We start from the raw sequence: 14341 nt of genomic DNA on the forward strand, positions 1-14341 counted from the left end.
AATTACGGGTTATTCTGCTGCAAGGGAGCATCTATTTAACGCCTACAATGTGTAATAGGTGTTTTTTGCAGAGCAAGTTAAGGTTTGGCCGAGACATAGAAAAATCAGAAAGTGTAATAAAGGTCGATGTAAAGGGAGATTTTTTGGGAGATTGTTGGTGAAGACATAAAGGGAGGCATCATGAAATAACATTTTAGGTTTGCATTATGTTAATTGTGTGACCTTTTCACATTCTTTTTTACCTACTTGTTTAAAAGTAATTGATTTAAATGTGCACTAAAGCTTTTGGGGGTGGGGGGTTTGCTTATATCTTGAGCAACAGCCGAGCAGAAACACAGCTGGAGAAACTTGGAGAATGTTGGATTGGGGTCTGGCAGGTGGACAGTTCACAGCAGTAGGATTTTGCAGGAGGTACGGCAGAAATGTCGCAGCCGCTGATGCACAGCTGGTTGCCCTCCATTCTCAGCACGTGCCACATGACGGGACCAGCACGTAAGGGAGCAGTGGGGCGGTGGCACAGAAAAAGGGGGAGGAGGTGTGGACTCGGGTTATTGCAGGGTCACCGGGGTCGACTGTGACTGACTCTGTACCTTGAATACTCAGACAGCATTTGGAGAAGGAAGGCTAACAAGCTTTCCGCTCCTCTGGAACAGGAAGCAGAAGCAAGAAAGAAACAGCCGGGGGTTAGGGGCATTTTTTCACATCCTGCATTACACACAGTGTTAGAGCAAATGAGAAAACTTTTTAGAAAGGGGGAAGAAAAACTTCATTATGTTAGAACAATATCTGTGAGTAATATTAGGCCATTTATCACGAGGCACTGTTATGTAAGATGAAATAAAACTGTAGGAATATCTAAACAAACAATGGGGAGGATAACTGAATTACAGAGCTTTTTCATAAGTCGGCAGAAGATGACTTCAGTGCATGCGATCAATCACACAATCCTTAAGTGGCAAATTTCACAGACTAAATGAAATTACTCAGCACCCAGAGTAGGGGGTTTCTTCCAGGGCAAATCTCACATGCTCTCCTCTGAAACATGCCCCGAGTGGGCACGCAGACACTTTCACAAGTGCACGCACACATTTACGCTCACAGCATCAAGGCTGGTTTTCAATTTCACCATCAATGGCTCTCTGTCTTCTACAGCAAACCATTTAATCATTGGACAGATACAGTCAGTCATCACTGCTCATATAAAGTCTGAGGAGAGTATACTGTTCCTTTTCAGTATTCCTACAGGCTGCTCTGTGGCTGGTGTCCATAAGCTGAATTTGTGGCGACGGTGTGTTGCAGTCAGCGGATTTGCTGTTTGGATCCCAGCAGAGTTGCTGATCTGGTCGCGGCTGAGCCTGGCAGTCCGGGGGGACGCGGCTTCACAGGAGCGATCAATAACCACAAGTGACATGTGCCAAGTGTATTAGGTCCACAGCTTCATTGAGCTGATTTATTTTGTGGCTGTTGGCTTCAATCAGGCCCAGTTTGTGCACACTGGGTGCGCGGATGGGGTGATGCTTGTATTGGAATGAAGTGTGTCTCCACAGCGAGAGGAGGAGCAGCGATGAGTTAAATTAGCCTGATCAAATGTAAATGATAGCTGGCACTGAACTTAATGTGAGCCATGTGAATTGAAACCAAAGCGTGGCAGCCCTTCCATGTTGTTGCGTCTCATACACGCTCTTTTTGCTTTCTTTCTCACGCACACACTCACCCACACTCTGAAATGTTGGGAGGTCCCTCAGTGCTGTGGGCTTCATCATCACCATCATCACCATCATCTGTCGTCTTCATGCCCACTGGGAGTTTGCAACTGGGCTCAGGCCGTATCTGTCCGCAGGCCTCTGAGCTGGGCCCCGGATCGGGCCCTGGCCCTGAACTGCTGGTCTGGGGGATGGTGTACACCTTGGAGGAGTCAGCGGACATACAGTATCTGGCCCCGCGGGCGAGGGGACTGCCAGAGTGATGTGAGCCACTGATCAGACAGCAAAAAAATAAATAAAGCAAAATGTAACTCAAAAAATGAATGAATTTCAAACAAAGGAAATAGAAAACCTAAAATTGTATAAAAGCATAACCAAAACAGTAACAATAAAAAAAAAGCTGTGTCAGATGCAGAGAAATGATGATGATTTTTTTTTTTTTTTTAAACTTAAAATGTTATTGTGATGCTTCTGGCGGGGAAAGGATGACATCATTTCCACCACGTTGTGCACTCCCCTTCGTTCACATTCAGTCGATCATGTGACGATTCCTCCTGAACTTTGTCCCGTCACTGTTTAGTTAAATATCAACTGACAGACCGGATAAGAGGGTCAGTTCATTTAAATCCGGACGACACCATTTTTATTTTCACTAATCCCGTGGTGTCTATTCAAATTCCTAACGTTTCCGCTTCTTAAAAGAACGAAACAAAACAAACATGATCTGGTAAAGCAGAAAATCAAAATGTGCAGTTGCATATCTTTCCTTTTCTTTAGTCACAATGTCAGTTGTAATGTGAAGACATCCTTAAGAGAAGCACATTTTGTGGTGCTTCCTGTTCATCTCATCACAAATATAACAGAGGACATTTTGTCCTTTAAGCCACCTGCCTTGTGCAGATTTATCCGTTAGCTGCCCGGCTGCACTGCGATTAAAATAAACTGCTCAGGTTCACTACGATGCCACGTTTTATTCTGAACATCCTGTTATTTGCTGGAAAACTTTCAGCAAACACAAAACATTCTCCTAAAATATCCTGAGACATCAGAGTTGGCTTTAGCTGGGAGGCTACTCCGTTTCCATATTCATGACCATCTGGGCCACACCCTGCAAAATGTGCTCCTGCTGCTTCACTGTTTGTTCGGATGACACCGCGGTGTCAAAGACCATTACATAGAAGGTGGGAAGCATCGGAGCTTCAAGGTGAAGGCACTGGCTCGTTGCTCATTTTTGAATGATATCGTGGAATGAACAGTTCTGACACTTCCCAACCAGGTCAATGATCTGAACAGATTGTGGTAACACAATCCTGCGCGGCATAAACAAATTGATACCCATTCTATCTCATAGAAACAGACTGTGATTGGCTTCGGGGCCGGCACTCTCTGACACCTCCTCCTCCTCCTCCCCAGATGGACTTTAGTCTGGTGAGGAGGGCTTGGACAATGGTGAGAGATGACCCCCCCCTCCAGCCCAACAGCAGCCCTACCCACCAGCTTCAGCACAGCTGGATAAGTCAGGCTCTGTGGGTCAGGAGAGAGCGAGCACGGCTGGGTGAAAAGGTCAGCTAACAGCCAGCAACCATCCTTTTGTGCATTCGTTTGCCTCCATGTACGTTCAAACAACAACAGATAATGGCTTGACGAGTGCCCCCCCCCCCATGGTGGATGATGTGATGTTGCGCTGTGTACTCGGCTCCATATATAATCACCCTGAATTAAGCCACTCCAGAATGAAGTAACTGCACACAAAGGAGGAGAAAACAGGCTCGCTCTGACATCAGCCGCAGTATATAGACGGGTGAAAATTAAAGAAACAACCACATTAAGTCTCCCAGTACAATGCTAGATCTCCACAGCTTCACGGCTGAGAGTCTCTGAATCTCTACTGCAGGAATGAACACTTCTGGAAGATATTCCTTCATTTAGTGTTTCTAATATGTCCTATTGGTCTTTAATTAGGTTAAGCATGGCATACGATTTTATGCATCCTTAATCGTGTATGTAAGCAAGTACAGCCCCAAACTATTAATTTCATGTCAACCGAACAGCGAGCGTTCTCACAAAACAAACAATACATATAGCAACTTTAAAATCGCCTCTGCACTGTACCTTGAATGGGAGGAGATCTCACTCAGGTCCCCTATGCTGCCATCTGTCACATGACTCGACATGATGGCAGAAGCGTAGCCCTGCGGTAAGTACAGTTTCCCATGTTCCTCTTCTGATGCCCCGTCTTCGTGGTGCTCAGACACCCAGGGGTGTCCCTGCTCCCCCATCCTGCCCTGAAGCAACACCCGGGCCCCAGGGGCCATGCAGGGATTGGTGTCAATGCCGCTGTCTGTGGATGCCCCTTTGATGTAAGTGAGGCCCAGCATCTCCGGGTCCATCAAATCTCCAGAGCCAAAGTGCTTATCATCGCTGTTGCTCGAGGCATTGCTTGAGAGAGTGTTGCTACTTGAGTGGCTTGAGTTTTTATCACCCGTCTGGTACAGAGACAGAGAAAAACAGAAGGAGAAAGACATACAGCATATCAGACAAGGTCAAACTTGGAAATTATTCTCTAATTCAGCTGTTTTAACGTGCTTGACACAGCAGATGGGAGGAGTTTACCCATCAGGCTACATCTCATGTTCATGTCCCTATGACTGGGGCGACCGTTCCCATGACAATGTCATGAAGAAAAATCAGCCATCAGGAAGAAAAACCAAAAAAACTATAGTAAATGTCACAGTTTGTTTGTGACCTTTTTGTACTGGTAGCTATGAGAAATCAGTTTGACAGAGACAAGTCTGGACAGGTAACAGGCTGCTGCCTTCATTTTCAATGAGTGGCTCTGTAGCATGTTGCTAATAGTTTACAGCAGCATTTCCAATTACTACTATATTCCTGCAAACCCCAACTTTAACCTCAGTGTCTCCAAAATATAAATCAACAGCATTCAAAATCCATCGAAACCAAGCAACCTTGAGAAAAGCAGGCTGATGGAAAGAAAAGATTAATTAGGTAATATAAACTTTTGACCTGTTTTCTTCAGTGAGCTGTGCTAAACGCTACTAAATCATGGAGGTGATGTGAACTGTATCGCATGAAAAACCACGGCTCGAGGAAACGAGCTCTGTGCATTAGAGACATAAAGATCTGAGTTTTCATCCACTGGTTTGGGTTAAAGCAATACTGGCTGAAAGAAATGAAATTTGTTAGCTCTGTGTGTGTGTCAGCCTTCCAGCATCAAAGGAGAGAGAGAGAGAGAAAAAAAAGAGATGGTGTAAAAATGTGATAGGGAATGTTGAAATAGGGGAACATGAGAGGCTGGAAAAACCTAATATATTCAACCTTCTAGGAAAATGTGTCCTAGAAAAGTGTGAAACAACCAGAAATGGTGATGAGATGAGCCTCCCGTTAGAAAGCTGATGAGGGGGAAGTGATAAGTGTAAAGAGCGGCCAGAGGGGACGACACCAAGCTAAACACCCCAATTGAGCTGCTGATTGCTGCAGAGCCCATAAACAAGGGCAATCTGCCTTCGCCCCGACTCCAATGATGATGTGGTGTAAAGCAAGTCTGGCAGAGTAAAACAGTGCAAAATGTTCCAATCCAAACACACACACACACACACTGAAGAGGCTGAATTAAACATTCTGCCCTGTCTGACAATGACTTTTAAAAAACGTTACGTGGGCAGTTCCTGTCAGATTGAAATGGAAGTAGGTCAGACATTTACCCTGGACAGCTTGTTGGGGGAGTCTTTCCCTCCTTCTCTTTGCTTCAGAGGATTCAGGATCTTGGTGGAGGGGATGTGCCATTTGGCCTCTGTGTAGAAAAAGGCATGAAAAGAAAGCACGAATCAAGCGCAAGTGAAGCCCGTTGGAAACACGCATTTCCAGATATTACACGCACGTGAATAAGGACATGCTCAGGTCAGAAGAAAAACTGACTCACCTGCAGACCTGGTTCTCTCAAGAGTGGGCTCTCTCTCCCTGTGGATCTCCCCATCTCCACCTTGGATGTCCCCGGCACGCTCATGGAGGATTGGGGAGGGACACCTGCAGAGAGAAAAGGGAGGAGAGGCGGCTGTAAATTGTCTCCTGTCCACAGAGTGAGCTCTGTATTCGAGTCAGAGAAAGGCTTCCACAGATTTACCACAGACGTGCAGCAATTAGCTCAAGATCATTTAAGGTCGAATCACTTGAGCTTATAATAGAATAAAGAAGCTGCCAGACAACGCTGACAAGAGACGTTCTTTCATTTGACTTGGCATGCCAGGCGCTCTCTTGCTCCTGACAAAAGGGAAGGGAGCAGCAGATTTCTCAATGTGGGTCTTAATTAAACCTTAAAGAGCTAATAAAGGCGACATCCGCCGAACAGAGGCCATGGTGCCTCGTGATTTTTAACAAAGACTGTAACGGGGGATCAATGGGAGAGGAATTGTGCGTGTGTGTGTGTGGTTCTGCATCGTGGCAGCTTTGGCAGGGCACGGCGAGAGTTCGGTGCACTTTTGAGGCCTCTGACGGAACGGCAGCAGTGTGCAGCTAAGCCTCCTGTCATGGTCTGTAACCACTTACAGACACCGTTTTCTCTGAAGGATCCTGCTCATGTACACGATTCCGTCTGACAGATGTTACGCCTGTGCAGTCTGAAGCTGTGCTGCCCTGCAAGCCATTATACGACTGGAAGGAGGAAAAACAGCAGACTATTGCACAGAAATCGATAGTCCTAAGTGCAGGGCTGAAAGACGTGAACTGTAAGAGTTTGATGACAAAAAGAAAAGGCGGTGTGGCTGTGGCCGTGTTGGCAGGGGCCACACGGCCTCTGCTTCATCAATTTCTTCCTCCTGCTCCCTCCAGAATTTCTATTTTGCTGATTATTTTTAACAAAAAAAAAAATTTTTGTGAGTGCCTTTTTCCAAAATTGCAGTGCAGTTTGCTAAAGTGGCCCTTCAGTCACCGTAGGAAACACTGAAGGACAAGACAGAATTCTTTCTAATCACCACCTATTATACTCAAGTGCTCATCCCTAACCAGTGAAAAAAGAGCAGAGCAGGGAAGCTGCGCTCAAACTTGCAACAATGAAAAGTAGATCACTTAGCTTGGTTTTTTTCAAAGCCTTTAAAACTGCATGGTTTAATATACAAAAAGCCACTTTTTGTTTTAGGAGAACATGATTTTCTTCTTCATGAAATCAAGCATTTGGAACGATTCAATAGAAACTACCGCAACACATGTTAAAGGAAATAAAATATCTACATGAAACTCATTACGCACCATCATCTGGATGTGGTATTGAACAATGACAGGCATAATTTCATTGTTGCGTGGAATCAATTCCTACAAAATATTGTAACAACTAAGGGGGGAAAAAAAAAAATGGGAGGCAGCTGATCTGGTCATTTCATGTGGCAAAAATTGCTGCCATTTTGCAAAACTGCTAGCTCGCCGATATAGTGGTGGGATTGATTTTAGCTGCTTTCATTTCTGCAAAACCACAAAATCCTGGACGGCGTGCTGTTTGCTGCGGCTTCAAAAACAGTAACGCTGCTGTGGTCCCGTACCCATCGTATCCAGGCTGCTGGGACCAGGTGCTGCTGCCACATGGTCCTGGATCACTGGAGGAGGACTGGTTGCTGGGGGAGCTGCGGTAGTGCTGGTCTCCCTTGTTACATGAGGTGACCTGAGGGTTCTCAATATCCTGCATCGTCCTGCAAAAGCAACACGGGCAAAAGATATACATGTGTGACTCGCACTGCCATACATGTGAAAAAGTCGGAAATTACATTTTACCCAACCTCATCCGTACAAATTACTACTTTTTAATTTTATAGATAATGCATACATGACATTCATGGCCCTTTTTTAGAGGTTCACCAAAGTTAATAAATGTCTTTCCCTCGCTGTCCAGTGTTAATAACTGTATTATGAGGTGTCACTTCAGAGAAGGCAAAGCTCTTAAGAAAATGTTAGAACTGTCAGTGAGGGAGAAGGTGTCTTGTTCTCCAAAGACAGACAGAAAAAGAGATTAGTTATGGTAATAAGCCTTAGTGACTAATCCAGATGGCCGTGCCCGTACAGCGTGCAGCATCCAGGCAGAAGAAGTCTCTATGTACACGAGGATCCTTGAGATCTCTGCTACAAAACACAAACTTGACACTGTGACTAAGCTTTTGGCTCACACATGATCTGTGGACAAGTTTAGACATTTCCCTCGTTTGACAGGCAACTCAGCTCTGCCTATCTGAAGTGTATTTCACTGTCCTGCAGTAAGCCCCGACCAAACTTAATATCTTGAGGCGAGAGGTTTCTTTGCTTACTTTCACCTGGCCACTAAAAACCTGCGGACGGCGGTTTGGAGTGAAAAATAAACACTGGATTCAAGTTATGTCTGCTGCCTGGAAAGTAGGTTGGATGACCAGATGGAAATATGGCTGCAATAGAACAGACAGACATTGAGCTTTCATGCGCTTTTATAATGAGGAGCGGGTCTCTTAACTTGATTCCTCACATGCAGAGGCACAATCAGAACATTAGAAATATGCAGACCGAATGCCGACCCAAATGATCAGGTTGAACATTATGACTCACAATATTCAGAAGCCAGCAAAAACCAAGTGTCCTTTGTTTAAACCTCCATGGGAAAGTGACTAAACTGTCAGTAACTCAATCACAGGACACATCATCGAACGCTTTAGCCAGATTGCTACATTTCCTCCTTGGCCGAAGTGTTAGTCTCCTCTGAAGGGTTGAGGCACTTTAATGTGAAACAGCAGCAGCTGCTCTTTGTTCTCCTTCTCTTCCTTCCTTGACTTAATGTGAAGTTCTGTTGGGCGTGGAGGCTCTGAATGTCATTTTTCTCTCCGCACTGAAATAACATTTGAGGCAGGAGAGATTACCAGTCAGCCGCAGTTGGCTGGTGTAGTAGGTGTCATATTTTACGGTGCCAGACCTGGATTGTGCTATATGCGGATGGGATGATGCTTTATGTAAGCAATAAAGAGTAACATGTGTCCTGTAGACCAGTGGTTGCCAACATTTTTTTTTTTTTTTTTTTTTTTTTTTGTCAGATGCCACCCCCCCCCTCCCCCAAACAGATGAACCACCTGTCATCTTGCAAAAATGTTCAACTGATTTTTACAACATTATTTCCCTTTTATTAGTTCAATCAAATTGCCACTGTGAATCTTCAATCAGCTGAGCTCCTCCGCAGTTTTTGCACATACATACTTATATTCTGCCTATTTACTTATTCTTTTGCATGCCCACACAAGAATAATAATGAAAAAAAAAACAATCACGAAGAAAAGAAACTGCTTTATGTTTGAGCTACATGCCGAATAATGTTTTCATAAATGAAGCCTCATGTCGATTTATTTTTATTTGACTGTATTAAATCCCACTCCTGTTTCCCTCCCTCCCTCCCGGCCGGCCTCTTCAGTCTATGACTCCTTCTTCCCTCCCCTCGACTTCCTCTCCCTCTGGGGTGCTACATATCGTGGTCTGCGAAGAGCACTCTCTTTGTTTCTGCGGTAATTGGATGAGATGAGCTGAGCCGTGTCAGTGTCCCCATCCCCTCCTCCTCGGCAGGGTGCAGGAAGCAGGAGGGGAGTGGGGGAGTAGGAGGAAAAGGGGGGAAAGGAGGGGGGGGGGTGGGGGGAGCAGAGGAGAATGGAGAGCTCCTACTGCCAGGGACTCTGATTAGGCAGAGGAGGTGGCCATTATCCCAGTATAGTAAGTACAGGCAACACCAGGGGGGGTCGGTGTGACACACTGGAAAGGTTATCATGACTGTAGGGGTTTCATTAGAACGAACAAATCACTGCTTTACATGGCTCAATGGAGATGTCCAAAAGAGACAGAGCCTAGGACAGGAACAAAGTCTGAGTGTGGCCTGGTTATCTAAAGCGAGCGATGAAAGCGAGGCCGTGAATTAATTGGACTAAAAATGATCTGTTTATATGTATGCAAATAACGGCGCAACATAGCAGCCCCTTGGTGTTGCTGTGGTTGGTTTCCAAATGAGAGGGGCTGAGCGTTCAAAGAGTTTTATCTCAAAAGGATCGGCTCTTCTGAGCGACATGACATTTGAGCGTAAGCTTCGCTCTGTCTGGCTGTCTGCAAAAACCTTGAGAAGAAAGTGCGACTTCCAAAATTGTCTTAAAAGTGTGCATTTTTTGCATTCACTTACTGTTCTGCTGATATTTCTCACAAAGTTTACAACTATAACGTTCTCTACTTTACTATTTTTGTCTTCTTTTAAGCACTATATGAGGCAAAACGTCCTGCTAATTATAATACACTTCTTCCCCTAAAAGTGATTTGTTGGCATATAGGGAAGTAATGGAGAATTTGTCAAAGCTTTTATTATATTATTGCACATTACTATGACGCAGTGGAGAAAAATTTGTTCATAACATCAAGTCTTTTATTGTCTTGCAGCATCTTTTCTGATGAAAGCCGTACTGTCATCACATCTTTTACCATTTAACACCAAGCGTTATGTTTAACCTGTCTGGGGAGGAGTGGGCAGCGGCAGATTTAACAGAATGAATTCTCTGCGGCTTTTTCTTTTCATCCACGTGTGCAGCTCAGGGCAGGAGAAGAGAGACGAAGAGTAGTTTACCTGCACCCGTCTGGCAGCTTCCTATCAAAGGAGGTGCTTCGTGGGATCGCTGCCTGGTGCTGCTGGAGGATCTGCTGGCACTGCAGGCGATCTGGGCCCTGCGTGGGCGATCCACGGGACAGAGGTGGACCAGCAGCCGTGGGCACCCGATGCCAAGTGGTGTTTCTTCTGAAGGGTGTCTTGTATTCGCAGGGCGTACCCTCGCTGTCGACCTTGTACTCCACCATGGGAATGCGGTAAAGCTCGGAACAGCCCCTGAGAAGCAGGGAGGGAGACAGGAAGATTTAAAGGTCAGCATGATGGTACTATCTGAAATGTTAGCTCTTCATCTTTTTAACAATCAAACAGAGGAGCACAACAGACTGATGTAATACCATAACGATAACAATGCTATCACATTATTATTATTCATTGGAAGCATGTGTTTAATTGGAGGAAGAAGACGATATCCACACCACGCTGTTATAATGATAATGGTGGTAAGTCCATCAATAATTCTATTATGCTTTTATGTTACATGACATTATGATGGTTTGGGCCCATTAAATTTACATTTCACAAACATTTTATTATTGCATTACCCGGCTGGTGCTGTACTGTACCAGCCTGCTGACCCTCATTTCCTCAGTACGAGCAGGGTGGGGGGTCGTTTCTGTCACCATGACTACACCAAAACCTGCCTAACGCGGTCCAAAAACGCTCAGCCAGAGGGCAGACGTCTAAATATACTTTCCATGTGCAAGCACCCCCACACACCCGCATAGACAACAATAAACACAAACATATTCAACAAACAGTTGAATATGCACAATGAGGGCTTACAGGCACGTCATCATCGACGTCAGACAGACTCAGGAAACGGCGGAAAACTCGTTCCCTATTTTAATAGGACTAAAAATCAAAGCTTACCACGGAATCAGACTTAGGTCGCCCTTCAGTAACTCTACAGGGGAGGCTTTTTCCTCCGTCCATCTCCATCCCATTACCGCAAACAACACTGAAGAAGTCTGAGATGGACACGGCCTGTGATGCCATTTCATGCAACATTAATCTTTGGGGCTGAGCAGATTCTTGTTGGGTATATTTAGAAGGGCGAGAGTTGGTGGTGGGGGCGGTTTGCAGGGTGGTGGGTCGGGGTTAAACAGCCTGGGCTCTCTGTTAGCTCTCCAAAAGCGTCTGAAGCATGACCCTAATGATTACCCTGCCCTCCCTCTCCAAAGTCGATTTTTCCGGGATCCACTGGGGGGGTGGAAAGCTGTGTACACTTTGCTGCGGTCATACATGTACACACAGACGGGCTTGAGGAGGGACTGCCAGCTGATTGCAATAGGCTGCGGTGGAGGGGGCGAGTAATCCCTCTTGGTGAGACCCTCTCATCAAACTGGGCCGCGGCTGGCTGGGCTTCCCACCGGAGCAGTGGGTGTTAGAAGATCTCACTAAAAGATCATCCTTCACTTGTCAGATTTCTCTCACCTCTGGTTAAGTGTCAACAGAAAACCTCGCCTCATCCATGACGAGCAACTGTCGATGGTTTGTTCGATGTCTCGCAATTCCCACAATTCATTGACTGTATCCAGGCAGCAAGCACCACTGGTTTGATTTGAGCAATGACTGACATAAAGACACTAAATGGATAAGGAATTGATTTTGTTGGGTATTCTCTGTATGAAGAAGATTAAGTGATTTGAAGTGCTGATCACATTACTTGCATGTTTCCTCAAGGTCTGCTGGTCAGTTGTTGTTTTTTTGTTTTGTTTTGTTTTGTTTTGTTTTTTTTTAAACAAGGCTACTAACACACTCATTACCTTGATGAACTGTCTGTTCATGCCCGGGTGCCACACTTCATTACTCCCTGAGCAGGCTGACTCAAAGTAACGGCTTGTCATCGGGAAAGGTCTCAGCCGGTGGCTCTCGCTGTGCTTTTTGCACCAGAACGACCAAGAAGTGACAAAATAAATTTCACTTATGAGACATACAAGCTGGGATGGAAATGGAAATACCCATCGTATTTTCTCTCAAGTACGTGGAATGTGCCTCTTGTTTGTAATATATAGGGGGACTCAGGGTCTCTGTGTGTATAAACCTCTGAGAAACAGAAGGAAACTGATGTTTGGTCAACAGTTAGACCCGAGCAGGCGGACAAGGGGTCGTTAGATACAACCAGGCAGCCGGCCATAAGGAGGCGAGGAGGCCAGCGAGTGGTGAGAAATAATACAGTCTGCTTCCTCTCGATTCCACCAAGATCTGTTTCTGCGCTTGTCCACCTTAATGTGAGGGGGCTATAAATTATACCACAATGGCCTACATAAGCTTATAGAGAAAGAAAACTTTTGCAATTTAAAACCAACATCCAGGCATCTAAAAATAACGCCATGTCTAGGTTGTTATAGTAGGACTCATTTGACAGCACAATGGCCACAACTTGACGTAACATTACTAAAAATAACTCCTTTAGCTTGAGTCAAAATGGAGGAGAACAATCAGATCCTTCAGCTACTGGCTCTTTATTAATTGCAATAGATCAGTGTGACAACAGGACAGAGCTGTCAGTCTAATGACATGGCCAGCGACTGAGGGACATGTTAATCCATTCCCACAGCCATGTCATAGCAAAGAGCCACAGAGGTTGCGACCTCCAGCAGCCCTTTTCAGACCCTTGTGAGGAGGTTCATTAAATAAAGTGGCTTCAAATGAGTAAAAGGACCAAGAGGGGAATAACTTTTCTTTGCGAACGGATCCAAAAGGAGAAGAATTGCTCCTGTGAAGACTCCGAAGGGGATTAAGCTGAGGTATTTGCGATGCAGGCTCTCTCTGAGTTTTGGTTCAGCGGTGCCCTCTTTGGCGGGGTGTCGCCGATGGAAGTGAGAAACCCGGCTTAACTTCAGACCAGATGAGAATCCGCGATGACAAGTCTGATGACACTTCAAAGGAAAGGTCACAAGTGGCCTTCTGAATGTCACAGGCAATACTCATTATCAGCGGGGGTTTGATGTCGGCCAACCCCCCCCCCCCGAATTCAGGTTAACCAGCATCTCCAGCATAGGTCTTTGTGACCAAAGTCTAAAATGTACAACATGTTAAACAAAAAACAAACAAAAAAAAAAACATAAAAGAATAAAGAATAATACAGCTGCTTGATGTTTGTGTGTCTTGTACTAATCATCCATTTTAGTCCATATTGCACTGATCCCTTTGTTTACTCTTACATCTCTGATGACCTTATACCAAAACATACAATCACTGTCATGTTCTGTACATTGCATTCCTATTTCAAAGAGCTAATCTTATGCATCTTTTTCTCATTAGTTCGATCCGAGGCTAACATGTTGAACTTGTTTAAAGCTTTTCAGAGTGATGATGGAAAAGACTCTGATATTGCACTGAGCTAAAAACCACATCCTGCCCCCAGTGTAAATAAATACAGTACTAGGTATGGCTAATATTAGAGCTATATCTCCTCTGGCTTCAGACTGAGCAGGGTAAAACCGTTTAAGGCATAAACAGCTTAGGAGGGTTTTACCACAAAACAGCACTACACAGTGTCAACACAAAGTTAGCAGCCAGATGACCCCATCAACTCGGAGGGAACCAAGAATTAATAAGTCTGTTTATTTATCTGAGGATTTTAAAACAGTCAAAGGGAAGCACTGTCCTTCGAACACCAAGATTTGCTTATGAAAACATTTCTGCTTGTCATGGTAGCAGTATGGAGCCAGGCTACATTGTCTGGAGGTCATGAGACTCTTGTCCATTGTTGTTAGACTAACCCCCATCTCTCTGGCCACAGGGGACTGACTGGGGCCTTCGGGCCCCCGCTGAATTCCTTTCCTTTGAGATAATAGTGGAGAAACTGGAGCACTTATTGTTGACTGTGACACTTTAGCGACTCAAAGACGCAGCAGCGAAAAGAAGTTGAGGGCCCTTGAGATTCTTCACCTGACCTCTCACCTCCTGATTTGTTGGGAGAAAATTCACAGGGTCTAAGATGGAGGGCTTTTGGTTCTCATGGGGCCGCAAGAAAAAGTTG

General features: G+C 45.1%; 1 protein-coding gene across 4 annotated transcripts in view; it reads right to left on the reverse strand.

Moving 5' to 3' along the window:
• LOC115055341 (signal-induced proliferation-associated 1-like protein 2) overlaps positions 1-14341 on the reverse strand; it is a 73304-nt gene that overhangs the window by 10602 nt on the left and 48361 nt on the right. For all 4 annotated transcript variants that reach the window (XM_029521071.1, XM_029521070.1, XM_029521069.1 and 1 more), the window contains 6 exons: positions 10315-10569; positions 7253-7399; positions 5644-5747; positions 5426-5514; positions 3816-4189; positions 1715-1975 (listed from right to left, as the gene is read on the reverse strand). In XM_029521071.1, the coding sequence (XP_029376931.1) occupies positions 1715-1975; positions 3816-4189; positions 5426-5514; positions 5644-5747; positions 7253-7399; positions 10315-10569 (1230 nt within the window). The remainder of the gene's footprint in view (positions 1-1714; positions 1976-3815; positions 4190-5425; positions 5515-5643; positions 5748-7252; positions 7400-10314; positions 10570-14341) is intronic.

This window comes from Echeneis naucrates, chromosome 15 (genome assembly GCF_900963305.1).
Source record: "Echeneis naucrates chromosome 15, fEcheNa1.1, whole genome shotgun sequence".
In the NCBI taxonomy this organism is placed as follows: Eukaryota; Metazoa; Chordata; class Actinopteri; order Carangiformes; family Echeneidae; genus Echeneis; species Echeneis naucrates.